At 39.9% G+C, this 27,795-nt stretch overlaps 1 protein-coding gene across 1 annotated transcript; it reads right to left on the bottom strand.

The window, feature by feature from the left end:
- Nucleotides 1-25: 25 nt before the first annotated feature.
- DGCR8 (DGCR8 microprocessor complex subunit) lies at nt 26-24,608 on the bottom strand. Its single transcript, XM_080985143.1, has 14 exons — nt 24,435-24,608; nt 16,796-17,795; nt 16,262-16,421; nt 13,904-14,046; nt 12,778-13,060; nt 10,779-10,976; nt 9,326-9,427; nt 8,603-8,701; nt 7,621-7,703; nt 5,341-5,441; nt 4,243-4,349; nt 3,225-3,352; nt 2,236-2,349; nt 26-1,470 (listed from the first exon to the last, which is right to left on the bottom strand). Exons 2-14 carry the CDS (start codon nt 17,513-17,515, stop codon nt 1,387-1,389), a joined length of 2,322 nt encoding a protein of 773 aa, XP_080841269.1. The 5' UTR covers nt 17,516-17,795; nt 24,435-24,608; the 3' UTR covers nt 26-1,386.
- Nucleotides 24,609-27,795: the final 3,187 nt, after the last annotated feature.

Genomic DNA, 27,795 nt, shown 5'->3' with positions numbered 1-27,795 from the left:
TAAGAAACTATATAAAGACAACAACTTGCATATTCATATTCTTTATTTCAACTCAATACAACTTATGCAGAAGATCTTATTAAAGTCCTCTGATGTACCCCAATTTACATTCTAATAGTTTCCATGCAGAAACTACTCTGCAAATGCTAAACATTTAATAAAACAAAGCCAGTGACAACTTTTTTTGAAAATGTTAAAACTCTTCCAGTGAAGAATGCTTCCAGTGATTTTCATGACTGCCATTAGTCAATCCACAAAGGAAAGGGTTTTTCACGTTTGTTTAAAGGTAATAGGGTGCATGAGATTGAAGTATCAATTAGATCTAGCTGCATTAAATAAAAATATATATACCATAAAGGGAGATGCAATTAAATCTCCATTTTAATTGTTAGAACTGTCAGTATATTTTCAAACTGTTTTCAAGTGGGGTCTTAAAAATAGAAGGAAATGCAAATTACTGAGCACCATCCCTGCTCACTCTTAGTTCATTCTAATTAACTGTGGAGGACTCTCTCAAGACCAGAATAAGAACAGGCTGCAGAGCACTGGTGCTTAGTCATCCACTCCCAATCACCTGTAATTAATTATGGTAAAAATAATTAGAAGCTATATACTCCTTTCCAGTTGTCTTTTATGTAAACTATTATGGTTTTTCCTATGTCTCCCTATCTTCTTTTTTTTTTAACATTTTAAGTAAATATAGCCAGCAATTTTGAAAACAGAGACACACTGGTGCTCAACACTGCAGGTGCCATTCTTACTGTCTAAAGACCACTGTACCAGGATATTAAAAATATTATGCCTGCCAAAATTCAAAAACAAGCAGCACTGGCCTAATCTTAATGGCATTAAGGAACATTGCTTTCCACTTTTCTTCAATGTAGTTGTCAAAAGTGTCTTATCAGTGCATATTATTTTGTGCTGAAATGCAACAAAGCTCTTTTTGAGAAAACAGTTGTCAGCATGTTCATATGAGAGTGTGTACAGCTGTATTCCTATATTATACATTCACTCCACTCTTTACATAGACATTCTGGATTAATCCTTAAACATATCCATTCAAAGACAGCATAATAGTTTCAAAAGGGGTGGGGGAGTGCTTACTTCAGCTTATCCTGTGTGAACATGCTTTTCTGCCCACTTCTATACATTGACCCACACAGATTTTTGCTGTCTTGTATAAATGTATATCTCAGAGGTTTTTAAAAAAAACCCCTCAAAAGTTCAGTACTATTGCCCTGATTATGCAAAAGAATAATGCATATTTGAAGCAGCTTGGATTGTTACATTATTTTGCATTCTGAAGCAAACCAATCATTAATTAAATTGGGTGGGGGGGACTAGCTTTCTTCACATGTTTTATTGCTCCCCAATTATTCTTTCTGATCACACATCAACAGTACACAGAGGCTCACTGCCAGGTTGAGCAGATTCGACAATTGTCATCTTGGGTTTCTTTCGAGTTTCCTCCTTAAAGATATAAGAAGCCAACCATAATTACAAACAAACTTGTACACATAGATGGTGTCAACATTTTGAAAACATTTCAACAGATCAAAAACCAGAATTTTCTACTTTTAGCCCCATGGCACCCTAATTACTAGAAGGAAGAGATTAGCATCTATATTGTGAAAATGCAGGACACAAAGGCTACTTTTTAGTGCAAGTCTCTATGTTCCCTTTTGCAAAGGGAATCTGAAATTGATCACAGATGAAAATGTGGCAACTCCCCTTTCACACTTAACCTCTGATTTGGTGGGGGAAGATTTTCTTTTAGTGCTTAACAGCAATCAACCTATGCCTACAGAATACTTGCTAACAGAGAACTGAATTACAAAGATTAGAAAAAGAAAGAGCAATAGTCTAAGCAAGTTGTTTATACTGATGGGCCATAAGGGAAAACTGACATGCCAACCCCCTGTGACAGCCCCATTTTCATGCAAGAACAAAGACCAGTCATGAAGAAGAAGAAGCCATCACAGCAAGATTATAAACAGTCACAACACAGGAGATATTTCAAAGTGTTTGCATCCTAGATAACCATAGTGACCTTTGTTTGAACAGTAAGGAATTTGTTAACTGAAAAAGCATCACAGAATAAAAACTAGTTCTTTCAAAATTTAACTTTAAATTTCTGCAATGCGCATGAAGTCAAACTGTCAAGAAATATAAACACAGCTTTCATGCATGTTCTCAGAATTGAACAAATTTTAAAATTAGTAATCATGCACTTACCCTTTCTTGTGCCAACTTCTTCATTTCTTCCTGTAACTTGTTAAGAATGTGCAGATTTGGCTTGTTCTTTTTGGCATACTGCTGAAGCTCTATCACACTTTTATCAGACGTCTCCTGTATCACAAAGTATCAGAAAGACTAAAGAAAGAGCTCCCATTTTCATCTTCAAGAGGAAGGTTATTTTTATAATATATGTTTACTACTAAGGCTGAGCAAATTGGCGAGTGCTAGGGACAGGGTTTTTGCAATGATGGCCCCAGTGTTGTGGAATTCCCTCCCCTGGTAACTTCACTTGGGCCCCCTTTCTTGTAACCTCTAATTCTTTGAAGACTTTTTATTCTGGCACACTTATTGCTGATCCCCCCCCCAGCCCCTGTATATGCTTTTATCTATTGTTAATTATATTATTTCACAATTGTTTTGTGGTTTTAGCTGTTTTATTGTAAGCCACCTTGTGGTGGTTTGCTTATATATTAAGTAAATAGATAAATATAGGAGAAGAAACCACGCTGGAGATTTTGTACTTTCATTTTGTAGAATGAAAATATTTTCATAAATAAATGGCAACATGATGGAAGTAGGGTATCCCTCAAGTTGCACCAGTTCTCTTACACACAGGTAATGCTGTAAGGGCTCTTCCTCCTGATCTATTCAGCCTGCCAAACTGTGCCTAAAACTTTAAGAATGTCAGGACACTAACTGTTGCAGCCGCTCATGTGAGGAACACTTTCTGGGTTGGTGTATGCATGTGGTCCCAGATTATTGCTCAGTGTAAGCATTTGCACTCCCTCATGGGTTTTTGCTGCATAAACTCAACTTATGGATCACATCAGCGTCTTTGCAACACAGCAGTCTCAATGTTAAGGAGTTTGCAACCACGGCATTTAAACAGCATCATTATGAGGAATTGAATTTAAGTATTGCATAGCTTTAATAAGAAGACAAAAAACGATTCAGAAAGTTTACAGAGCAAAGCATACATAGCTTACCTGCTTAACCATCTTACTGCTCTCTCTCCCATACATGCGCAATAAGGACCCCCAGTTTTTCACATGCGGATGAAGCAGCTGAAGGATTTTCTGAGATGCCAACTGTTTCCCAACTCTCTTGTTTTTGCCTGCATAATCGCCACGAAACAAAGTTTTGGGAGGAAAAACAGGTCCACATCAGAGCTTTTTTAAACCCTTTGTAGTAATTGGTTCATAATCATTATGGAAAGTCAAGATTAGGTCCACACTAAGCTGCAATCAGCTCCCATTTAAATAACTGCAACCCAAGACATGACTTTTCATACCAATTTCCACAGAACCTAAGTGTAATTATTTATCTCTCTATTTAAGAAAGTTATACTTTTCCGTTATATATCTCAAAGCAGCTCAGTCAGAATGAAATTGAATTTAAAAAATCAGAAATAGAAACATTAGAACTGCATTCATAGTGCAAAGATCTCCTGAAATAAAACCATTTTAACCTGGCATTTGAAACCTAATAGGGACTGTGCTTAATGGGAACAAGTTCTATAGAACTTGGCCCACTACATTGAAGGCATGACTCAATAGCAAGAGTCATGCTTCTGGCCCATAGGGGACCACCATTAGCCCTCCAAGCTGATTTAAACTGATCCAACCCAGGAAGATAAAAAATACCAACCCCTTAAAAAGGGGTGTGTGTATGGAAATGTCATCTAATCCTGGCAACATTTCACAACAAGATGCGTTTTCTATTCCTAATATTTGTGTATTTCCAATATACAAGTCCCGTATCTCAGGAAGAGCATTTCAGTCTCACTATGCCATGAAATTCCCAGGTGTGGTTCCTAAATACTTAATATCTAGATCTAAATTCCTATCTTAAGTAACAGTGGTGTCAAGGCCATGAGACTGGTGTATACAAGAACACAGGTAAAGCACAAAGATCAGGAAAATTAGAAACAAATGCTACACAATCAAGCAGAGAATGAAGAGGAATATTCATCTCAAAGGCTTTCAAACCAGCCATCATACTTACACCAGCCACGCACGGTGTGCTTCCCACATGTCATGACATATTCACTCTTCTGATTTTTACCAGGAATCACTTCAAACTTGATGGATGTGTCACCCATTCCATGGTTTCTTACAGAGATGAAATGGTGTTAGCATACCAAACCACAATCTCTACTTATACCACATGTGGCTAACTAAGTTTCAAAAGTAAGAGATCTGGCTAATGAAAAATTATTTTTATTTCTTTTTAAAAAAAATAATATTTATTACTTTTATAGATTACAAAAAGAGAAAAAGAACAAGAAAGAAAAAACAGGGGAAAAAACAAAAGAGAAAAGCAAAAAGAAAAAAAAATACAATACAATATATAGACAATACAAAACACACCCTAAACTCAAAACTAAACACATTAAACTAAACTAAACAATTTTTTTTCAATAATTTGAAAAATTATTTTTATTTCTATCTAACCAACAAATCCTGTTTTCTACCCAACATTCTACACATGCTCCTAATATTGAATATTGCTTTTGTGCAAAACAAACAACCGGTCAAAAATGAATGTTTCTTTAACATCTTAAAAAAAACCCCACAAAAATATTGCCAAAGTTAAGCACATTTGCATTTCTCAAGATTTCACTGGGGGAATTAACATGCTGAATGCTCTTCCATTTTAATTAATGTGTCTAAAGTGTGTAATTTGGAAGTATCACGCCAAAACAAATAATTTAACATGCCTGCATTTGAGAGGGCAAGCTAAACTGTTTGGTTCAGAGTCAAACTTTACATCTGCTTTGTGAGCACTATTACTGAAAAGTATAGCAAACGTATAGTTGGCATGAGAGTTTGTGCTGACTTCTAGGCTCATGTTTCCCATCAGATGGTTCCATGGTCCCACTACTGTTGATGAATAGCTGTCACAGGTTAGGGGACTGTCTGTAAGCATGAATTCAAGCATGAATTGTTTGTGCCATTGTAACATTAACAAAAAACAGAAGAACATATGAACATAATTTTAATTAGTAAAAAGCACCCCCCCCCTCACAACTGCTCAGGAGATTTGAATGTACACTGGGATATCCGTAATTCTACTGAACACATTAGCAGTACCCAGCCTTACCTTTTAAGGCACTCATGAAGGATTTGATATGGAGACAATAGTCCAGCTTTACTGGTCAGTTCGTATACCCGTGAGTCCTCAATACTGATATGGTTAAAATACTGCAACAAAATCGGTAGATCATCATTACTTAAATGGCAAAAAGGAATTCTGAGCCTTGACTTTAAGGTTTATGCCTGAAGGATGGAGCTGCAGTACTAAGCAGAACACTCTGCATAGCATTGTGCCATCAAAATTTATTATTTATTGCCATTTTGTGCAGCCTTAAATGAATTCATTGGGAAATAAATGTTTCACTATATAAGAATACCACTAGTTTATTTTGCTTTGGCTTCACTTTAGTTAGCAAGATAATTATGCTGGCCACATACTCCATTTTAAGGAAGCCTAAAACAAAGATTAATACAGTTTTGGAAGACTATGAGTAAAGGCTGGAAAAAACCCTAAATACATATAAGCCTAGCCTTAAAAGATAGTAATATTTGGAAAGAGGGGGAAATGACTGTCATAATCAGTTTATTACAAGTCACAGACAGCAGTCAGACAATCTTATCTCAGATGAATAAGCCAAGAAAATGCCCGTCTTCTGTCAACCTGCTGCCTCAGCCCAGCACAATAAGCCAGGAACTCTTCAATTAACCATAATCTCCCATTTCATCTGAACCAGAAAACTATTGCTACCAGATTTGGAAAACATCAGCTCATAAACTAGCTCCAAAAAGCTGCTAAGATTCAGCCTTGTTCTAAAATTGGTAACTGTAGATTCCCATTTAATCGGAACTGGTAAATGTTCAACTGAAGACTTCCATGCATAACTGCAATTTGCTAAGAAAGAAGGAAATAAGCAGTGATGTGCAAGACTCACTCCTATTTCAGCTTATTAAGCAGATCATTTCAGCTTCAAAATTTTGACAAGTTCAATGAAATTTCATATTACCCACTTTCTCCCCTATTCTAGATAGTCCAGGAAAATATCTAGGTTCATTGTTGAGTATTTCTGGAAGACTTTCAGTCTGAACATTTCCCACTGTCCTAAGGTTGATGTAGATCTGATTTAGCATTTATATCTGGCTTACATTTAATAAGACTAAAAATGTTGTATTAATATTATATGCTGCACAAACATCTTAACTCTTCTGAAGAGCAAAGAACGACTGGAGCAAAAATTCAATAAAACGTATTCAGTGTGATTTAAATATTATATTTAAAGCAAATTCTAAGCTTTATTTAGAAATAATTTTATTGGACTGGTTGTAAATATTCCAAACCATGACAATTCAACAGCAGACTCATACTGTTACATTTTAAGACACTGGAAATAGGTTATCATATGATATTGCTATCCTATGTATGTCTACTCCAAAGTTAAGCCCTTACTGAAATCAATTGAACTTGCCCTCAGGTGTGTATAGGATTGCAATCTGATTTTAGCATGTCTGAACAGCTATACTCATGAATCTATGAACTTATGTGTTGGAAAATGTTAATCACCAGTTTAAAAAAATATTTGACTACTAGTGAAACTGGGATATTTCCAACTAAGTCATACTCATTTAAATAAACTTTGAGTAACTTGATTTCAATAGGTCTACTCTTAAATGATGAGCACTTGGATATAATCCACTATTTCAAAAGTGTCAGTGTAAAACTTTTTGAAACTTTATCCTCAAAGCACTTTCATACAGTCTACAATGTAAGATAATGCAACTAATTATTAAAACAACTGCAAAATGCTATTGTGTGGGTTAAGCTAAAAATAAAAAGGTAAAGGTAAAGGACCCCTGACAGTTAAGTCCAGTTGTGAACGACTCTGGGGATGCGGCGCTCATCTCTCTTTACTGGCCAAGGGAGCCGATGTTTGTCCGCAGACAGTTTGTCCGGGTCATGTGGCCAGCATGACTAAGCCGCCTCTGGCGAACCAGAGCAGCGCACGGAAACGCCGTTTACCTTCCCGCCGCAGCGGTACATATTTATCTACTTGCACTGGCGTGCTTTCGAACTGCTAGGTTGGCAGGAGCTGGGACCGAGCAACAGGAGCTCACCCCGTTGCGGGGATTCAAATCGCCGACCTTCCGATCGGCAAGCCCTAGGCTCAGTGGTTTAGACCACAGCACCACCGGCGTCCCTCAAGATAAAAATACACCACCACAAAAAACAACAATAATGTATCACATTCCATTAAAGTTGCAATCCTACACACACTGGGAAGCAATTCCCACTGAATTCAATGGGATTTACTTCCGTGTTAAGATGCCCAGGATTGCATTGTAAAGTCCATACCTCTAGTTCCTCACTATCTTTGGGCTTTTCCTCAGAGGTCTGTTTAACAAAATCAGGAATGAGGATTTCCAGTGTAGCTCGGGCTATGGAAGATAATGAAAGGGTTAGGGTCTTGCCATAATCGCGTATTGCACAAAATTACATTTCTGACAAATGTCGATGAACCAAAAACAAAAATTTCCAACTGTTTTTACAGTAGAAAAAAGACTTCTATTTTACAATCAACTTGTGTGATAAGCACAGGATGTGTTTATACAGCATTTACAGAATCAATATTAAATACCACAGGCTCAATCCACCAAACTCCGAGGCTATGAACTCTCCATACATTACATCAGGGCTCCAAGACTGCAGTCCTGCTCATTGTTAGAGACTGCTTGAATCCCACCAACTTAAAAATATGAGAAGTAATACTGTACTGCAGCCCCAAGGCTGCATCTTTCCTCATGAGCCACCATCCTTTGCTTCACCTGTTTAAAAGGTTAAAGGAGTTCTTCTAAATCTATTTAATCCATACATTGTAGAACTAGTACTATAATTGTTTCTTAAACCGTTCAAGAACGTTGTACTCAATATTATCCATTAACGAAGGGATTGCTAACCCATGACTCGCATATCCTCTCCAACCTGTCATTTTTTTTAAATAGTAATTTTAATTTTTTTTTAAAAACTGGCTCCCCACTGTGATGTATGAAGCCCAAAGCTTTTTTGGTCCCCCTTCCCGACTGCATTTTTTAAAAAACAAAACTAATCATGCCCACTTACATGCCCATTACAACATGCAGCCCCTGGATGACTGAAAAGGTTAGCTAACCCTGTATTAAAAGGTACATACACCCTAAACCTGCATGTATTTATTACGCAGTAAAGCCCATTTTGCGACAGTAGAGCTGAAATGCATACACTCTTTGGATTGCAACCTTATTGGTACTGGCTATCAAGCACACATTCAATACATGATATTTAAATATGTTTACATTACCAGCTTTATTCTTCGCAAGTTTCTTGCTGCTTGCTGTACCTGCCCCATAAGTCACTCCATCAATAATAACCGAGGCTCCAAAAGGCTCACTTGGGTTCTCTTTAAAAAGGAGAGAAAATGGGAAGCCACCATATTCTAAACAAATCCTAAACCTGCATGATTTAGGATGTCTGAGAACTACCAATTCTCTTTGTGTAAGATAAACAAAAGTGATTTTGACCAAATAATGCAAACAGGCTGCTTTCATCACAGGTTTACAGAATAAAAACGACAATTTCCTTATGTCATCTGTTTGTGACATAACTACTAAAAAAGAAGTTTTTGAAATGCTAACACAGTCCTCAGATGCTATGTTAAAGTTCTAAGATGTAATCTAAAAAGGTTGTACAAGTGCTATCAATATGCAACGCTTAATTTAGTAGTTCTCGAATTCCACATTAGCTGGTCAATGACCTGCTATCTTAAGACTTTGATTTCCATTTGTTGGTGACTGACATTTTGAATGAACAAAACTAGGAATCTGCACATTACAATGAGTCAGTTTTTCCTTCAAAACCAACAAGGGACACTTCTTAATTTACGTTATTCTAGATGCAGTGCGCATCCTGTCAATGCCTATGCTGTTTATTTTCCTGGAATACTTGGCTCAAGCTTAGATCATGTACAGCCCAGACACTGCAAGTAACTGTTGTCCTACAAAAAAATACTATAGTAAAGACTTACCACATTCAAAGAAATTGTAAACAGGTCGAACCTTTAGGACTCGTTGCATATATTCATGAAGGATGCAAACTTCAGACTTCCCATTGGGATTAATAACAAACTCTATTAAGAAAAACATTTTACAAATGCCTTTAAGGATTTTACTACCAACAGCATAACATATAGATTAGGAGCTCCTGATCATAAAGCAAAAAGTAAAATCAGTATTCTAATTCAGCTTAGACAAGTTCACATACTACTTAGTTTGCCTGAAAGAGGGGCAGGTACATACCCTCTTCTACTCCTCCCCAACGTAACATTTCTCAAAGTGCAAGAATCACTTGGACATGCCTCTATAACTGAAACACCCACATTACACAATACTTTATGTGTGAGGGGGAAAAGGAGACACATGTCTATCACATGCAGAGTCATTGGCTGGGTATGTGTGCACTCGCTCCTTAATTTCAGAGTGTTCATTTTGGAGAAGATATATAGAATATCTCCAATGACCAATCCCAATGACAATAACTGGACATATTCTATTTCACGTTCAATGATCTGCTTATAGGAAGCTGTTTATAAAGTCAGAGCTCAGTACTGTCTATACCAGCATTTCCCAAACTTGGGTCTCCAGTTGTTTTTGGACTACAGGTCCCAACATCCCTAGCTAGCAAGACCAGTGGTCAGGGATGATGGGAACTGTGATCTGGAAACCCATGGTTGGGAAACACTGGTCTACACTGATAGCAGCTTGACAAGGTTTCAGACATGCCTCTACCACCCCTTCCTGGAGATGCTCAAGATTGAACCAGAGACCTTATGCATACAAAGCAGATGTTCTGCAATAGAGCTCTGGCCCTTCCCATTCAGTTTCCATCACTTCCTGCTCCACAAAGCAAAGTATTTCAGGTAGACCATTCTACACTTGCCAAGTACAGAATTAGGTTCAAGCTACAGAAGTACTTGGGAAAGCTTCCATAAAGTGTAAGTCAGATAGCATGGCTTCACTACTTCTGTACCTCTCCTCACATGGTCTTACAACAAATTGGTCGCTGCACAATCAAACAAGGAAAGTATTATGTCCCAAGTCCTTCTAAAACAAAACATTACCATATCCAAAAGCAATTATCTGTAATGAAGACAAGCAGCTTTAATACTGTCATAGCTTGAAATCAAGACAAGACTTCTATAAGCATTCAAAAAAAGTTTTTTGGCAAGAAAGTCAGTTTTATGAAAGGCAGGGAAATCATCAATTGAGCCCTATTAGAACCTGGTGCCCTGACCATTTTGGGGTATGCAAACCCAAATTTTCAAATTTAAAGAGGAACCGGGTGATTGCAAACATCCTGTTTTGCAGGGAAGCTAGGATCATTTTTACACATGCATTTTGTTACTTCCAGTACTAATCCAACTCAGACAAAAACTAAGCACTCGTCTAATGAAAAAAGTTAACATACATAAAACGGCTTACCTTTTTTTGTGGGTGCATCTTGCACAGACAAAGTAATAAGTTTTTGATTGGCTGGTAAAATGGGTCGCTCAGATTCTGCTTGTTTCCTCTTCATCTCACGATTGAACTGTCGTCTCTCTGCCCAGGTTCTGAATTTCTTTACAGTTACTTGTTCAAAATCAAAACGCTTTTCAAGATAGTGTCTAAAATCTTCAAGATCTAGGAAAAATATTCAATCCCCATGGTCAATTAAAACTACCACTTTTACATTACAAAGACAGTGACAAAATGGTTAGGCTCAAAAGAAGCATTCTGCTGCTGTGTGAAAGCGTGCCCACTCAAATGTCCCCAGTTTGCAAGTGTGCCCAAAGGCCTCAAAAGGTTAGCAATCCCTAGTTTTGATGGCTGGCACGTCCCAGCTATGCTACAATTCTAGCATTTCACTATGCATGATGATGGAATATTTGAAGTAAAGATTTATACATTAGTTTTACTGCACATCCAAATTATTTTAACATGTGCTTCCATCGGAGAACTGAAAAAGGGCTGCAGCATACAACAAACCAACTAAATGCTTATAACTACAACTAAATACAATGGAATTGTATTTAAAACACACAAGCAGCAGCATTTCATTACAAATTGAAGGAGAAATGGAATACCGAATTAGCATTTACTGTACTGCAAGCTGGATTTCGAAGGGGCAGAGGAACCAGAGACCAAATTGCAAACATGCGCTGGGTTATGGAGAAAGCTAGAGAGTTCCAGAAAGACATCTACTTCTGCTTCATTGACTATGCAAAAGCCTTTGACTGTGTCGACCACAGCAAACTATGGCAAGTTCTTAAAGAAATGGGAGTGCCTGATCACCTCATCTGTCTCCTGAGAAATCTCTATGTGGGACAAGAAGCTACAGTTAGAACTGGATATGGAACAACTGATTGGTTCAAAATTGGGAAAGGAGTACGGCAAGGCTGTATATTGTCTCCCTGCTTATTTAACTTATATGCAGAATTCATCATGTGAAAGGCTGGGCTGGATGAATCCCAAGCCGGAATTAAGATTGCTGGAAGAAATATCAACAACCTCAGATATGCAGATGACACAACCTTGATGGCAGAAAATGAGGAGGAATTAAAGAACCTTTTATTGAGGGTGAAAGAGAGCGCAAAATATGGTCTGAAGCTCAACATCAAAAAAACTAAGATCATGGCCACTGGTCCCATCACCTTCTGGCAAATAGAAGGGGAAGAAATGGAGGCAGTGAGAGATTTTACTTTCTTGGGCTCCATGATTACTGCAGATGGTAACAGCAGTCACGAAATTAAAAGACGCCTGCTCCTTGGGAGAAAGGCGATGGCAAACCTAGACAGCATCTTAAAAAGCAGAGACATCACCTTGCCAACAAAGGTCCGTATAGTTAAAGCCATGGTATTCCCAGTAGTGATGTATGGAAGTGAGAGATGGACCATAAAGAAGGCTGATCGCTGAAGAATGGATGCTTTTGAATTATGGTGGTGGAGGAGACTCTTGAGAGTCCCATGGACTGCAAGAAGATCAAATGCATCCATTCTTCAGGAAATCAGCCCTGAGTGCTCACTGGAAGGCCAGATCCTGAAGCTGAGGCTCCAATACTTTGGCCACCTCATGAGAAGAAAAGACTCCCTGGAAAAGACCCTGATGTTGGGAAAGATGGAGGGCACAAGGAGAAGGGGACGACAGAGGACGAGATGGTTGGACAGTGTTCTCAAAGCTACCAGCATGAGTTTGACCAAACTGCGGGAGGCAGTGGAAGACAGGAGTGCCTGGCGTGCTCTGGTCCAGGGGGTCACGAAGAGTCGGACACGACTAAACAACAACAACAACAACAATGGGTTTAGTATAGAAATCTCCTAGGCTTGCAGCCCTCTGCGTTCGCAAGTTCTACATCTGTAAGCCAAGTGCCATTGTATCCACAAGGAAGCCTACATGCTTGAGTTAGATTTTTATCACTCAAGAAATCAACATTTTTGACACTTACCTACTGATTCATCTTTGCACACCTCAACCTTGGCCTTAACTTGACCTAAGGCTCCTTGTGCTGCATCTCCCCCGGGTGGGTCTTTCTCATCTAAAGTCCCAGAATCAGCAGCAGTGGAGTCCGGCTCCTCTGTTTGGCAGTCAAATTCTAAAGACTTATCCATGAGTTTTATAGGCGATACTTCCCCATTTGGGGTGATGTCATTACTTTGTTCCCTTTCCTCATTTTCCTTCATTTTCTTATAATGCAAACATGGAATGCTACTCAACGGGGGATCATGTTTCTGCAAATATAAAATTTTAAAGTTAAAATTATGAGAACAAATCTAAAAACCCAGATCTAACATCTTCCAGTAGGGTTCAAAGTTTGCTATATGCCTCCCCTACCATACACCAGCAAAGCCTGAAGATCCTGAGAACTTTGTAGAGATTTGCTAGGTGAGCATTTTCAAGAAAATTGACGATGTTGTCGAAAAGCTATTTTATGCTTTATATAGCCAGCCACAGCATGTCAACCATTTATTTCTTTCAACATCTGAATGGAAGTTGTATGCATGTGAACAAAAGGGAATTGCACTTTGGAGCTATGCAAAGTCATGCTGAATTTATTATTTTATTTGTTAATGCAGTTATTCAGTTATTACCAGAGTACCATGTGAACGTAAGTGCAATCCACTGGAACTGCATTGCTCCTATAAAATGCCCAGTTTAATAAATGAAGATAATGAAGCAACAGCATGATATGATTGTGAAAATACAAAATTTTATAACATTGTTGAATTTGCTGTATGTTTCCAATTATGACTTAGATACAGCCTAGTAAAATTCTAAAATATATTTATACAAATGGCATTAAAAGAGGCAATATTTCCCCATACAATCTACATATTATTCAGATACCTTCATATTTAACTTGGTTTCCCAAGCTACTGTGGAAGCTAATTCTTAGAAACACAGCGCATTTTAAGAAACATAAACTGAACCAGCAAGTAAAACCAAAGTAGGTCTTTAGGCAACTATATTCAGTGACATTTTGTCAACAATACAATAATCACAACAAAAGGCTACAGATATATTCAAAATCTAATTTCTCTAAATGACCAAATTTATTGAAGTCTGTTCCATACCCTTATGCTTCCTGTTCCTAAGAAGTAAGGTCTGGACCAGGTGACAACTCTGGATTCTCGGTGCAGATATACAGGAATGCCAGAGTTATGGAATGTCATGATCCATCCATCAGGCAAGGGCTCTGTAGGTGGACGGCCACGACCTTCAGAAAAAAGGAGAAACTGCTCAATGCACAAGATGTCTTATCACAACAAAAGTGGTTGGAAGGATACACAAGTAGTCTGAAGTTATATATCAAAGAAATATATCAGTGTAAATGATCAACCAAGAGGAGAGTAAAAGCTGCTGCCACCTCTCCCAACCCCTAGTTAATAGCAAGGCTGTGAAGGGGCTCCCTGTTTTTGAAGGCCCACAATGACATTCAATCGATGCCCCATACGTCCCGGTAATATTTTGAAGTGGTCAGATTGCATTTACTTCCAACCTGTACACAAAGTTAGCAATTTGCTTTCCAGGGTGAAACAGTATTTTGAACAGCAAGTTGCACATGAAAACAAAATGGAAGTAAATATGAATATATTGTTTTTTTTCTCTCTCTCTCATCCTCAGTATTATTCAAGCTGCAACTTGTTTGCTGCACCATATCAACTTTTCAAAACCCTTACAAGCTGTTTACAAAAAGAACAAAATGATTAAATTATCAGTAAAAAACAGCAAAACAACTACTTAAAGCAGAGTTTTCCCAACTTTTCGTGTTGGTGACACATTTTTTAGACATGCATCATTTCATGACAAGTAATTCAGATTTACTAGCAAACTGGAGGTTAAACTAACCCCTCAGCAGCACAGGGAGCATTCACGTAACACACCTACACACTGCAGCCGACACACTAACATGTTGTCACACAATTTGGAAAGCTGACTTAAAACCTTCCAAAAAATAATTAAAATTGATGATGAACTGAAAGCCAGATTTAAACATGGGTAGACTTCCCTAAAGAATGGCAGTGGGTGCTATCACACTGAAAGATTGATTTCTTACAAATACTGACCGCTGTTCAATATATTTATTGCAGGCCTCTTTTTGTACCTCTCCTTTTTCATCAGAAAAAGAGCAGGGAATGCAAATCCCTAGGAATATGCACTTGCCCCCTTTTTGTGGCATCAGAAAGGACTGAAAACATTCCATCTTTATTGTAATTTATTAACTTCAAGAGAAGCCATGTGCATTTTTTTAAAAAAATCAAGCAAAAGGCAAAATATTTAATACTCTTTTCCACATCACAACCAGCTTGATTTAGGCTGCAATCCTGAGAACACTTATTTGACAGAAACTACCACTGAACAAAGCAAGACTTATTTCCAAGTATACATGCAATGAATTGGGCTGCCAAGTACCACCAGCCTGCAAAACCTATGTGTGGCATTTTAATGAGATGTTATTTTTCCTCGGAGATACTGGTCCTACCGAGAATAAAAACTGCATATTCTCCACAAGTCTAGTACCCCTCGAAGATTTCTAATGAAGGTATTCAGAGTTTACCTTCACAAACCTCACATTCAACATCTATCTAAAATATTCTCCTTTAGGATTCCACAACACTAATATACAATAAATGTCTATGACAGGGTAGAGCAGACTTAAGGCTTGCGGGATCTACTTTGGATTTTAACAGAGCCTCAAGATCAAAGAAGAGCTAGATCCAAAAGACGCACACTTAGATTTAAGAGTGTGTGATGTCAGAAACCCTTGCCAATCTACTGCTGATCATCCAGAGATCCCAATCTACCTGGGTTACGCAGCCTGTGTGAGCCTCGGGGCCAGCCCACCCATGAGGCAAGATGAAGTGACTGCCTCAGGGGGCAGGATCCACAGGGGCAGTAGATCCAACCCCCAAGGAATGCATTGCCCACTGCTGCCACTGCACCAATGGCAGTGACAGCTGTAGTACACTCTTTGGAAGCCAGATCTGTTACCTCCTCAGCAGCTACAGTAGCCACTGGGCAAATAGGTGCTGCTACTAGTTTCCTTCCACCCTTGCTCCCGATACAGATCCTTATTCTCCCCTTATTCCTGACGTAGCTCTTCACACCCCTTCTTCCCTGGTGGGGGGGGGGGCATTTTGTGGTTTGCCTCAGGTGCCAAAATGTATTGGGCTGGCCCAGAGGAGCCTACAACTCAGTATTTCTTATCATCTATGGTGGCCAACCAGGAACTTCCTGGTTTTGCTACCTGCTTCAGAAAGAAAAAAGAAGGCTGATATCAAGGAGGCCACAAGACCTGGCCGATGGACTGCTTTTGGACTAATATAACTAATATATAGTGGGTATGTTCAGACCATTACCTCAGAAATATTACTGCAAAAAAGAGTACATAGTAAACATATCTATAGTTATACATAATGTAAATAGCTTACTTTTAAGAACTGTTTTTATTTTGGTCATCATTGGCTGCACAGTTGTCTCTCCATCAGATTGATGGTCACTCTCCCCTGCATATTTCTCATCAATTCTCCTTTTCTTAGGAACAGAAAGGCCTTCTTCCAGCAAAGCATCCACATCATTATCAAATTCATCCTGAAAAACACATTGTGATATACCATGCCCCTATACCTATTCTCCTCCTCAGACAATACTGAAGTCAAAGCAAGAATGATTTGTACAGGGATCCACAAAATCCCATCCCCATCATAAGCCAACTAAGAATTAAAGTGTCATGTTTTAAGTAAATTATTAATAACTTGACGCTTTCTTAGCATTCTCTAGAATAACAAATCTCACAGCCTTCATACTGAAACAAAAAAAAAATCACAACATATCCATTCTCAGTACTGTCTAAATGTATATTTCATACAGTTAAGCAGCTCTTAACACCACTCCTAAATTTAAGCATTTGTTATAAGCTGAATATTACTTGGTACAGAGACCTTTTAGAAACAGAATTTACTTACCTCGTAAGAATAGCTTAAGGTTTCTTCATCCACTTTGTCTCTCTGAACGATTGCTTTAGACGTAAACCCTCCTTCTTCATCTATTTCCATCAAATTTTCTGTAAAATCTTCTAAATCATCCAGAACTGCATACTCAACTCGCTTTTCCTGATCTACATCATTTTCATCCTCCTTTTTGTCATCATTTTCACCAGCTACTCGTGTAGCTTGACCATTACTACCCCCACCCAGAGGACAAGCATGCATACCCCCATTAACATTATTAATACCTAAATCTGTATCTGCTTCATAACCATGCTCAGCTCCAGTGTACAGAACTTTTCTGTCTTTACTTTTGCAGCTCTCTGTAAAGCTAACACTAATCTTTACATCTTTAAGCAACTTAAGATCAGGGGTGAACTTTCTAACTGACGGCGCATGACGAGCAGTTCTTGGGCTTTGGTCACTATTAGGATCTACGATAAGACGACTTTTGTAGCATGACGATCCCTTTGTGAGAAGTTGTATTCTGCCGACAGTGTGTGCGTCCCCAGCAGGGGTATCTGACTGTCCATCACCACCAGAGCCAACGTCCATTACCTCTGCGTCACTGGACGTTTGCAGGGGAGGTGGTGGAGGCTGTTCATTAGGCGGCAGTGGTGGGGGACAAGAATGGTTCTCCACATTCGCTTCTGTTGCTGGCTCTTTTGGAAGGGGAGGTGCATTTTCATAATTCTCCATAATTAAAACTTACAAAAAACAAGGCTTTAAATAAAAGGTATATTGATCTATACTCCTAATATGAAGAAGTCCATCAAGATCGGATTTGTCATGCTCTATTCAATATGCAACACTGATGATTCAATTAAGCTGACTACATTGTTCTTTTCATTAATGTAGACAGCTTTCAGAACCACTGTCTCAATTACTGGAAATCACAATGCATTCAGCTTAAATAGCTGATGTCGAAGTAAAGAGCATCTTCACTGGCCGCATGCAGGTGTCCTTTTCTTCTTTCAACCTACAAAGAGAAAAAAAAGAATAATCAGAGAAGCTTTCTTTCTATTGCTCTCTACAGTGGTGCCCTGCAAGACGAATGCTTCGCAAGACGAAAAACTCGCTAGACGAAAGGGTTTTGCGGTTTTTGAGCTGCTTCGCAAGACAAATTTCCCTATGGGCTTGCTTCGCAAGACAAAAACGTCTTGCAAGTTTGTTTCCTTTTTCTTAACACCGTTAATGCAGTTGCGACTTGACTTCGAGGAGCAACTCATAGAACACAGTGTGGTAGCCTTTTTTGAGTTTTTTGGTGATTTTTGAAGCTTTTCCAAAACTTTTCCGACACCGTGCTTCGCAAGACGAAAAATTCGCTAGACGAAAAAACTCGCGGAACGAATTAATTTCGTCTTGCGAGGCACCACTGTAATTCTAAAGGACAATTCTGCTACACAAAATTCAGAATGACATGTTTTAACTACATGCTAAACAGCAACACAAACAGCAGTTTAATCTAAAAAATAATGCTTATGGTGACTGAACAAGCAGGTGGACTTGAACAAGCAGTTGAAGCATTAAAATGGGGCTATGCAAAAGTACCTATTCTTCTTTAAGTCAACGAACTGCTGAACAGACTACAACACAGTTACTGCTCACATGCTATTGAAAGCTAATATTGGCACACAGAAAATACAGTTTTATTTTTATTCCAAGTTTTTAAAAAAGCAAGCTCCTTTCATATGAAACATTTGACTACCTATTATTAATTAAATGCTAATTCTAGTAAGACAGTAATACCTCATAAATATTAGAGTATTATTATTATTAGGTTTATTGTCTTTATCTTAATTAACAAAATCTGAAATCCAGAGACAACATAAAGGAGAACTACAAGGATACTGGAATGATTCCAGTGATGTACACACAGTTACACCAATATGAGCAGTCACAGAATCTTAAGAATGACTTTACACAAGATGGTTCTCATACATGAACATCACTTCTGTGTAGCAATCTGCATGTTATTTTTCTCACACATTTTGACACAACAAATGCATACATCTGTGCTGCAAGACTAGATAATGACAAGTGCAGGCTAAAAGGAAGATGATGCAGGGTTCAAATCAGCTGAGACAGGCACTCACTGGATATCTTTAGAGAAGCTTAAGACCACCATAAATAACATATCTGAGGTTGGCATATTTTAGGGACTGCTTCCTTAATAAAATCCTAAATGAGATTACCTATAAATGATATGTTATTTTAGCTGCACATACACACTTTTAATCTGGGCTTCATATATATCTCTATATCCCTATCTAATATACCTCTATTTAATATTATATATAAATATATAAAATAGTTTGTGTGAGAGAGCAATTTGCACAGCTGGTAGTAATTAAACCTGTGAATAAAATTCTTATTGCACTGTGGTCTTCTCTTGCACTCGTAGGGTGAAATTCAGAAAACACAATTCTCTCTATGTGCCCTCCCCACAAGACAGGAGATATTAATCCTGAAGAGCCTCTCCCAAAATATTTTTTACAGCAAACCACCCTTTTACTGCCCATTTTAAAAACCTACATTAAAATCAAAGGTTTTCAAGTACATTATATTTTAAAGACATATATACCATATTTTTCTGTGTATAACACCCCCCGTGTATAAGACACCCCCTATTTTGGGGGACTCAACCAATCACCCAGCCCCACAATGCACGAGCCCCCCCCCCTTTAACATTATTTTTGAGCAAAAAACCCTAGTCTTATACACAGAAAAGTACGGTACTTATTTTCACTGCAGTGACCATGGAGAGATAAGATGGGAAATTCTTACCTGTTGCTAATTGATTTCTCCAAGTCCCTCTATATAACCCCCCAAAAAAATCCTACCAGCAGGGAATAAAGGAATTACTCCCACATCCCACAAAACCCAGCTGTTTGGATCAGCTCAATTCAAACTTCAAAGAAAACTAAATACTTCCATGCACTAAGGCTGGGTGATATATCAATATACTGTCCAGAACTGGTTTGATGTCCATATTGTGCTATCAGTTTCATAATTTTTGACCTGGCACTATATCACCAATCATAAGGAGTGTGCGGGCACGCTATGCAGAAATATGGGAAAAACCGTGAAGCTAGCCAATGCCTCTGCATAGTTTCATCCTTATTTCAAACATTGTGATATATCACAATGTTTAGCAGGTGATATATTGCAATGGCAAAAAACTGGTATCATCCAGCCCTACCATACACAGTACTTTCAAACATTCACACCCCCAACACACTACATAGGAGATGCAATTTCAACACAACTCCCTCTCCCCATTGCTCCTTCCATGAATTAATAGATTTGCAGGGGAAAAGGGGGGGGGGTGCAAGAGTTTAACTTTCCACATTAAGTTTATCTGAGAGGAGGAAGAGTACATAAATGCAGATGGATGGAAGTCTGAAAGAATACTTCTATTTCTTCTTTAAAAAGTGAGAATAGGAGAACCTACTGGTTTGTATAAAATGGAAGGAAGACCCAGCTTACATAAACTTAAAAGGAGCAATGCTGTTTTGATGTGCAGATGTCACAATTCCATAAATGAGTGGTAGATGGTTATAACACAATGACTGTTTCCATGAATACTAAACTTGTTTTCTTCTAAACATCAGGAAGAACTTTCTGACAGTAAGAGCTGTTCAACAGTAGAACAGACTCCTTTAGGAGGCTGTGGACCCTCCTTCAGAGAAGGCTTTAAAGCAGAGGTTGGGTGGCAATTTGTCATGGATGCTTTAGCTGAGATTCCTGCATTGTGGGGGATTGGACTAGATTACCCTTGGGGTACTTTCTAATTCTACAGTTCTATCATTCCATTCTTCTAGGGTACACATACGATACAGGCAAAGTACACGTTATGATTGTACCAGCAATGTTTCCTGCAGCAAACATATACAGTGCCGAAATTACAAAATACAGTCGTACATCAGAAGTCGAACGAAATCCGTTTCAGAAGTCCGTTTGACTTCTAAAATGTTTGGAAACCGCGGAAGCAGCACCAGGCATTCAGATTCCAAATAACATTCACACACCGGAACACTCACTTCCGGGTTTGCGGCGTTCGGGAGCCAAAACATTTGACTTGCAAGGCATTCGGGATCCAAGGTACGACTGTACAGAAGTATCTGTCAAAAATGTATTATCTGGGGAGGAATCTAGACTCATATAAATAACCCTGTTAAAATGCTTTTTAAAAAAGTTTGAAAAATATATTGAATATATTGCATTTGCCATAGTTCACCATCGCCATCTAGTGTCACAATTGTATAATGCACTTTACAACACACTTAAAACGTTTTATTTGCAGCTGTATAGCTGAGTCCAAATACACCAGGTTAACATGCAAGTACCATTTACCTATTCAGAAACAAGTCCCTCTGATTTTAGGCTCACAATCATAGTGTAAGTGGGTTTCAACCAGTGTGCCATAGTACCCTGGGGTGCCTTGAATGATGGTCAGGGGTACCACAGGCAACACTACCTCTGTTCCTCTTCCCTTCCTCCTCTGATGCCCTCCTGCATCTTTGCCTCCCAAAGGCTTGCACAGCTGTTTATTGCAGCAGCCCTGGCTATAAGCTCCACAGTCGAATGGTTTCACTTGGAGGCACCTCTCTTTGGGGTGGGGGGGGGCAGTTCAGAGACCAGGGAGGACAGCAGCAGCTGCCCAAAGGACTCCCAAGGAGAGGGGAAAGGAGGCTGAGGGAATACTCCACAAGGGAGGGTGAGAGGCAAGAGGTGACATAACTAGGCTCCTGAGCCCCACAGGGGTGCCGCAGAAAGAGTGTAGTTGGTCAAGGGAGCCGTGGTCTCAAAAAGGTTGGAAAACTCTGGTCTAACTGACTGGAATGTGTTTATGTTAGAATGCTGAAATTAATGACCGGATTATTATTGACCAAAGACAGAGAAAATTACCAAAAACTGCAGACAGACCCACTATTCAAACTCTGACAAAGCAAACAGCATAGAGTAGTAACAGATTTTGTAGCTTAGTATGTTATCATTAAAACTTTATTGCGGTCGAAAGACCAACAAAACAATTTCAAATTAGTATGTTTTTGTACTTATCTCCAATATTTAATTAAGTTCCTGAAAATCCACTAAAGTTCATAGTGTGAAAGTGATACCAGAAAATTACAAAATACAACTGGTTCACAGACCCAGGCAAGCTGTCATCACCCCATAACTATGTCTGAAAGAGAAAGTCCCTAGACTTCATAATTCCTTTAGTAGCAAAAGAAGAGACCAAACAACTTCAAGCCTCTCTCAGCTGTCACATGGATATTCCCAATGAGTTTTCCAGTATCCACTCAGGCAATCCCTGAATGTACAAAAATAGCTTATAAAAATCAAAGTTCTATATTATATACTAAAGCAGCTAAGCCAAATGTATTTTCTGTGCCTACTGGCCTCCCATTTGCAAGAACATGCTCCACTAAGTGACTTTGGCATGTATGTTTTGCAATGGAGAAACTAAGCAACTAATTGGCTGATACATACTCCAAACTCCTTTGGGATTCAGAGGTGACAGGTTTTCCCAGCCCAGAGTGGTTCTCAGCCAAGTTGAGCCATGTAACCTTAGGCAGCCACGCTTCCCCCCTCCCCAACATGAAACATGACCCTAATACCAGCCTACCATGCAAAGCTGTTGTAGAAATCAGAGCTTTGAACACCCATAAAACACTATATACCATGTTTATTATTTTCAATTACTATCCAGTTATGAGGCATCAGTGTGCTAGGTGCTGTATAAAACAAATAAATAAATCTCTGCCCAGTAGAACACACACACTATGATGCAGAAACTGCAGAATCACTTATGTGATGCTGAGCCACACCTCACCTAAATAAACACTGTCATTTAAATGCTAAGCCAAGTTTTAACAATGGTTAACATGTGGCAACACTTGTTCTAGGATGGTGCACTTAATAAAAACAAAGAATTGGTCCTGCTACCATACTTTCAAAAGTCCAACAAACCAAAATCAAGTTGATTAAAGTTTCCCCCCTTCCTTTTATTTATTGGGGGCATGAAAGCAGGTAACCCTACTGGAATTAAACAAGCCTGAGTTAAACAATTTCTTCCCTTCCAAACACAACAGCACGTAAGATTACGTAAGATGTTCTGTATAGACCATGCAGGGTGCAAACATAAGGTGGGGGCTAGGTCACAACCACCACACACTGTTTTCTGTGTAGGGGCTGTCTAGTGTTACAGAATAAGACACAAATCCTTTCAAAATGTAGCAAAAAAAGGGCTAAGAACAAGCTCCTCACCACCATCCTTTAAGAGAAGGCTGACCCTTCTTCAAAATCCAGTAGGTAACAAATGATAGAATAATGAATGTGGGGTGGGTGGGAGAGAGGATGATCAAACTGGAAGCAGGATGCTGGACTAGAGGAAACTATGGACTGCAGTCTTTGAAGAAACAGGAAACTGCTTCATACAAAGTCAGAGCAACCATTCTTCAGGATCTTACAAGGATCTTTCTCAGTCCAGCTACTAGAGATAAGTTTCAAAAACACAACGAAACCTGATTCTAGGGTGGTAGCAGTGTTAGTCTGTTAAACAATTTTTTTTTAAAAAATGAGACTGTCTTGGGCCATGATAAACACTGCTATATCTCCTAATCTTTCCTCTTAATATTGTTGTCTTGATAAATTTTAGAAAGTAGAATATATGCATTACATAAATAAATAAATAAAGCAAATAGATTATGGCACTGCTTTTTGTTCTCTATGGTGTGGCAAAAGCTTTCCTCAATCAATCTCGACTTATCAAAGGCATAATAAACCCTCCTTGATCACTTTCTTTGAAGACCAAACTGGCTCTAACCAAGGAAAGCACCTGCAAGTTTTTCAAAGGCCACAAGACCAGGGCATTCTTTTTGGTGCTTTTAAAAAAGCCCGAAGAAATTAAACCTCTTACCTCCTACCTGCACAACAAGTCATCAAGCCAGTACACTACAGTCCCCAAACTACTACCATAAACAACTGTTCTTAGAAGACTGGGTGTATCCGTCCCATAATTTCACGACGGTGGTAAGTAATAGTATAGCCATCTTCGGCCTCACTTTTGTATCCCGCCCTGCTATCCAATATATTTATTTATTAAATAAAAAAACCCAAATCTTGAGGGATCGGGGGTAGCACGCGCTGGTCTTACTAAGGTTTCCCTCCCCGCCACCCCCCAAAAAAACCCATTTCGCATCCACTTCCATATAATTCCATTCAACGTGGGTTTTTTTTTTTTTTTTTTTGTTTAAAGGCGGGTGAGAGAGAAAAAGTAATTCGCCTCAGCCGCATCAACAAGGTTCCGCCACCAACCACGGAGCTTCAGCCTCCTCCGGGAACCGCGAGGCCCAAGCCGAATAAAAAGAAGGCCCGGGGGCTCCGCAGGGATGATTCCCCGTTATCATTCCGCATCTCCACCACCCGCTCCCTACACACAAGACCGCTCCCCCCCCCCCCAGTGGCTGCGCAGGGCCTAGGCCCGGGAATGGGCTCTCTCGCACGCGTGCCGCTACCGTCCAAGGACGGCGGAGCTGAGGCGGCCAGGCCGCGCCAAGGCCCCGTTCTCTCCTCGCCGCGCCCTGCCGGAGCCCACAGGCCCGGCACCCACCTGGGCCATGCCCGGAGTAGTCCCTGCCGCTCCTCGCTCGAGGGCTCGCGTTTGTGCTTTCTCCTCGCCCCACCTCCAAAGCCAAAGTGAGGGGGGAGAAACCAGCCGGGGTAGGACGAAGGGGCCGCGCCGGCGTCGTTATCTTTTTTTTTTCTTCTCCTCCTCCGTCGCGGGAGCTTCTTTTATTTCCCTTCCCTCCCGCCCCCTCTCAGGGAAACCGCCTTCTCGTTGCCACGGCCGCCATCTTTAAACGTTCTCTCCCTCCCCTCCTCTCGAGGCTTTTTCTTTTTCTTTTTTTTTGGCTGGGTCCTCTCCCAGCCAATCGCCGTCGAGGGCTGGACGCGTTCTGGCTCCCGCCTTTTCTGCCCATTGGCTGAATGCCGGCTTTTTGCGCGCGGCGGCCGTCGGCGTAAGAAACAACAGGCGCGAGAAGGGAGGAGGGGCGGGAGCAAGGAGGCGAAAGGCGGTTAGGTTTTAAAAACAACACCGTCGAAACGGCTCGGTCGAGTGAGGTGTGAGGGAGGAGCCAAAGAGGCTTCCATGAGGCAGGCGGGAAAAGATGGTGGATGCGACGGAGCTTTCTGGACAGAATCCTAGAGTTGGAAGGGATTCCCCAGGGATCATCTAGTCCAGGCACCCCCCAAACTGTTTTGGGACTACAATTCCCATCATCCCTGACCACTGGTCCTGTTAGCTAGGGATGATGGGAGTTGTAGTCCCAAAACAGCTGGAGGGCCAAGTTTGGGGTTACTTGATTTAGTCCAACCCCCTGTAATCCAGAATGCATCCCACAGCCATCCCTTGAAAAGCCTTAGTGAAATCAGTATACACTATACCTACATTCCACAAAGCCTGCAATTTTACCACATAAAGAAATAAGATTTGGCAGACATGACTCATTTTTGGAGAAACCCATGCTGGGTCTTAGTCATCGCAGCATCCTTTTCTAAGTGCTCACAGGCGGACCATTGAATCTGTTCCTAGGACCTTTCCTGGTATCAGTCTTCCATTTGCCTGCCTCCAACTGCAGGGATCTTACCTGTTTTCCAAGAATGCTCAAATATAATAAACAAAGATCACATCTGCAAGCTCCTTTAGTACCATTGGGTGCAGCTCATCAGGCCCTGGATATTTGAATTCATTTAAAGTACCTAGGTCTTTCCCTAACCACCTCTTTTCCTATCTACGGCTGCAGTTCTGCAATTGCAACATTTATTCTGTGTTCATACTGTTTTCCTTTTTGATGAAGACAGGCAAAGTAGGTGTTGAGTAGTTCTGCCTTCTCAATGTCACCCAAGAGCAGGCACCCCCAAAGTTGGCCCTTCAGCTGTTTTGGGACTACAATTCCCACCATCCCTAGCTAACAGGACCAGTGGTCAGGGATGATGAGAATTGTAGTCCCAAAACAGCTGGAGGGCTGAGTTTGGGGGTGCCTGCCCAAGAGCATTTCTGCACTGCTTTCCTTTTGGGTAAAGACAGAGGCAAAGTAGTTGTTGAGTAGTTCTGCCTTCTCAATGTCACCCAAGAACATTTCTCCATCTTCTCCATCCAGAGGACCTACTACTTGCTTGTGACGTAAGAAAGTATGGCAGTTAGCTTTGGTGGAAAAACTGACGAACAAATTACGTAAAGCTTGTGAGGGGTTTGCAGAGAAAGGACACGTTTACAACAGTTTGGTATACCTTCTTCTTTGGTGATCACTCGTAACCGAGTAAGATTGTCTTCCATGAGCACGGTCTTAACAGTGAGTCCATAAGTGACTGTGGAGGCCAATTCTGGATCCTTCCACAGTTGGGACATAGGTTTCTGGGCAGGAGTTGATCATGGTTTGCCAAACATTCCTTACTCATAGCTCGTTTCTCCTTTTTGCCCTGAGTTCGTGCCTCTTCAAAGTCCATGACATCTTTGGTAAAGGCTGTTCTCCAACTGGAGTGCTCGCAGGCCAGTGTTTCCCAGTTATTGGTGCTTATACCATATTTTCCTTGAGAGCATCTTAAACCTCTTTTGTTGTCCACTAGTATTTCACTTTCCATTCTTAAGTTGGGAATAGAGTAGCTGCTTTGGAAGACGATAAACAGGCAATAAAAAATATCAACAGTTATTAAGCTGTAAAATCAGCCTCACTAGCTAACAGAGGAGCCTGTACATACTAGTTTCAGATTTTTACTGCCTCTGAGAGGAATTTTGCTACAACTAGTGTAATAGTATCAAACTTATCCTTGACATGAAATAAGTCCGCAGTTGCAGGTTGTCCCGTGAGTATTGGATTGATTAGATGCCGTCAAACCTGTTTGTACAGATTACAATGCGGTAAAATGTGTTCCATACATTCAACAGCCTGGGAACAGCCTATCTTGGTATATCTGTATTATTTGTACAACTAAAGAAGAAATGGTGGCTCGTATAACCTGTGACTGCTGTATAACCTGTCAATCATCTGATGCCATCGATTGACAGGTGGATTGTCCTGCCCAGCTGTCAAACGTAGCTCTCTCAGCAAGGAATACAGGAAGCTACCTTAGATCAAATCAGACCCATCTAGTTCAGTATTGTCTACACTGACTAGCAGAGGGTTTCAGACTGGGGACATTCCCAGCCCTATCTGGTAAAGCAGACATGGGGGTAGCTGGGAGGTGAGGCAGCAAGGCAGCTACCTTCCAGTAAATCAATAGAAATCTGAGGTTCTGGCCCCCACAACAAAAATCCGGGCTACAACATGAAAGCAGATGCTCTACAGCACACCAATCTTTCATCCCTGACTGCCTCACATTGCAACTCGTCTTAAAACTATTATAAACTGTAATCCTAGGTTCTTGATCTTTCCTGGGAACTATTCTGTATTTTAAACTCAGGTGATAAAGAGTCAGAATAATTTTACCAGGCTTTTTTTCCAAACCCAAAAGGGATATATTCCCCCGAACTGGCTAATGCAATTTCTTTTTCCTTTATTACCTTTTCTCCCCAACAACTACTCAGAGATTTTAAACAATGAGCCTATCATGTGGCAATGGAAATATCAGATTCAATATCCTTGCCCACTTGATTGACTGAGGTACTTTGTATAGGGAAAAATAAAGCCAAAATTTGTATGGATGATCCAGCTAGGTTTTTATATTTAATCTCCTCTATAGATTGCATTCTTTTAAAAATTGGTTCTCTTTTGTATGAACCCTTACAAGATATCTTGCCTTCCCATGATAAAACCAACTCCAAAGAGGTAGCCTGGGCTCAATGTAACACATTTAGCAAAGGAGACAGAAGTGAACCCACTCATTCATCTCCTAAAAGATCCAATGTGGCCCACTTTGTATTTGTCTTCTAGGAAGACAGAATCAATAAGCTATCAGTGGACTGAATTACA

Source organism: Podarcis pityusensis (genome assembly GCF_964106645.2).
Source record: "Podarcis pityusensis genome assembly, chromosome: 16".
In the NCBI taxonomy this organism is placed as follows: domain Eukaryota; kingdom Metazoa; phylum Chordata; class Lepidosauria; order Squamata; family Lacertidae; genus Podarcis; species Podarcis pityusensis.
This window is presented reverse-complemented; position numbering and strand designations above follow the sequence as displayed.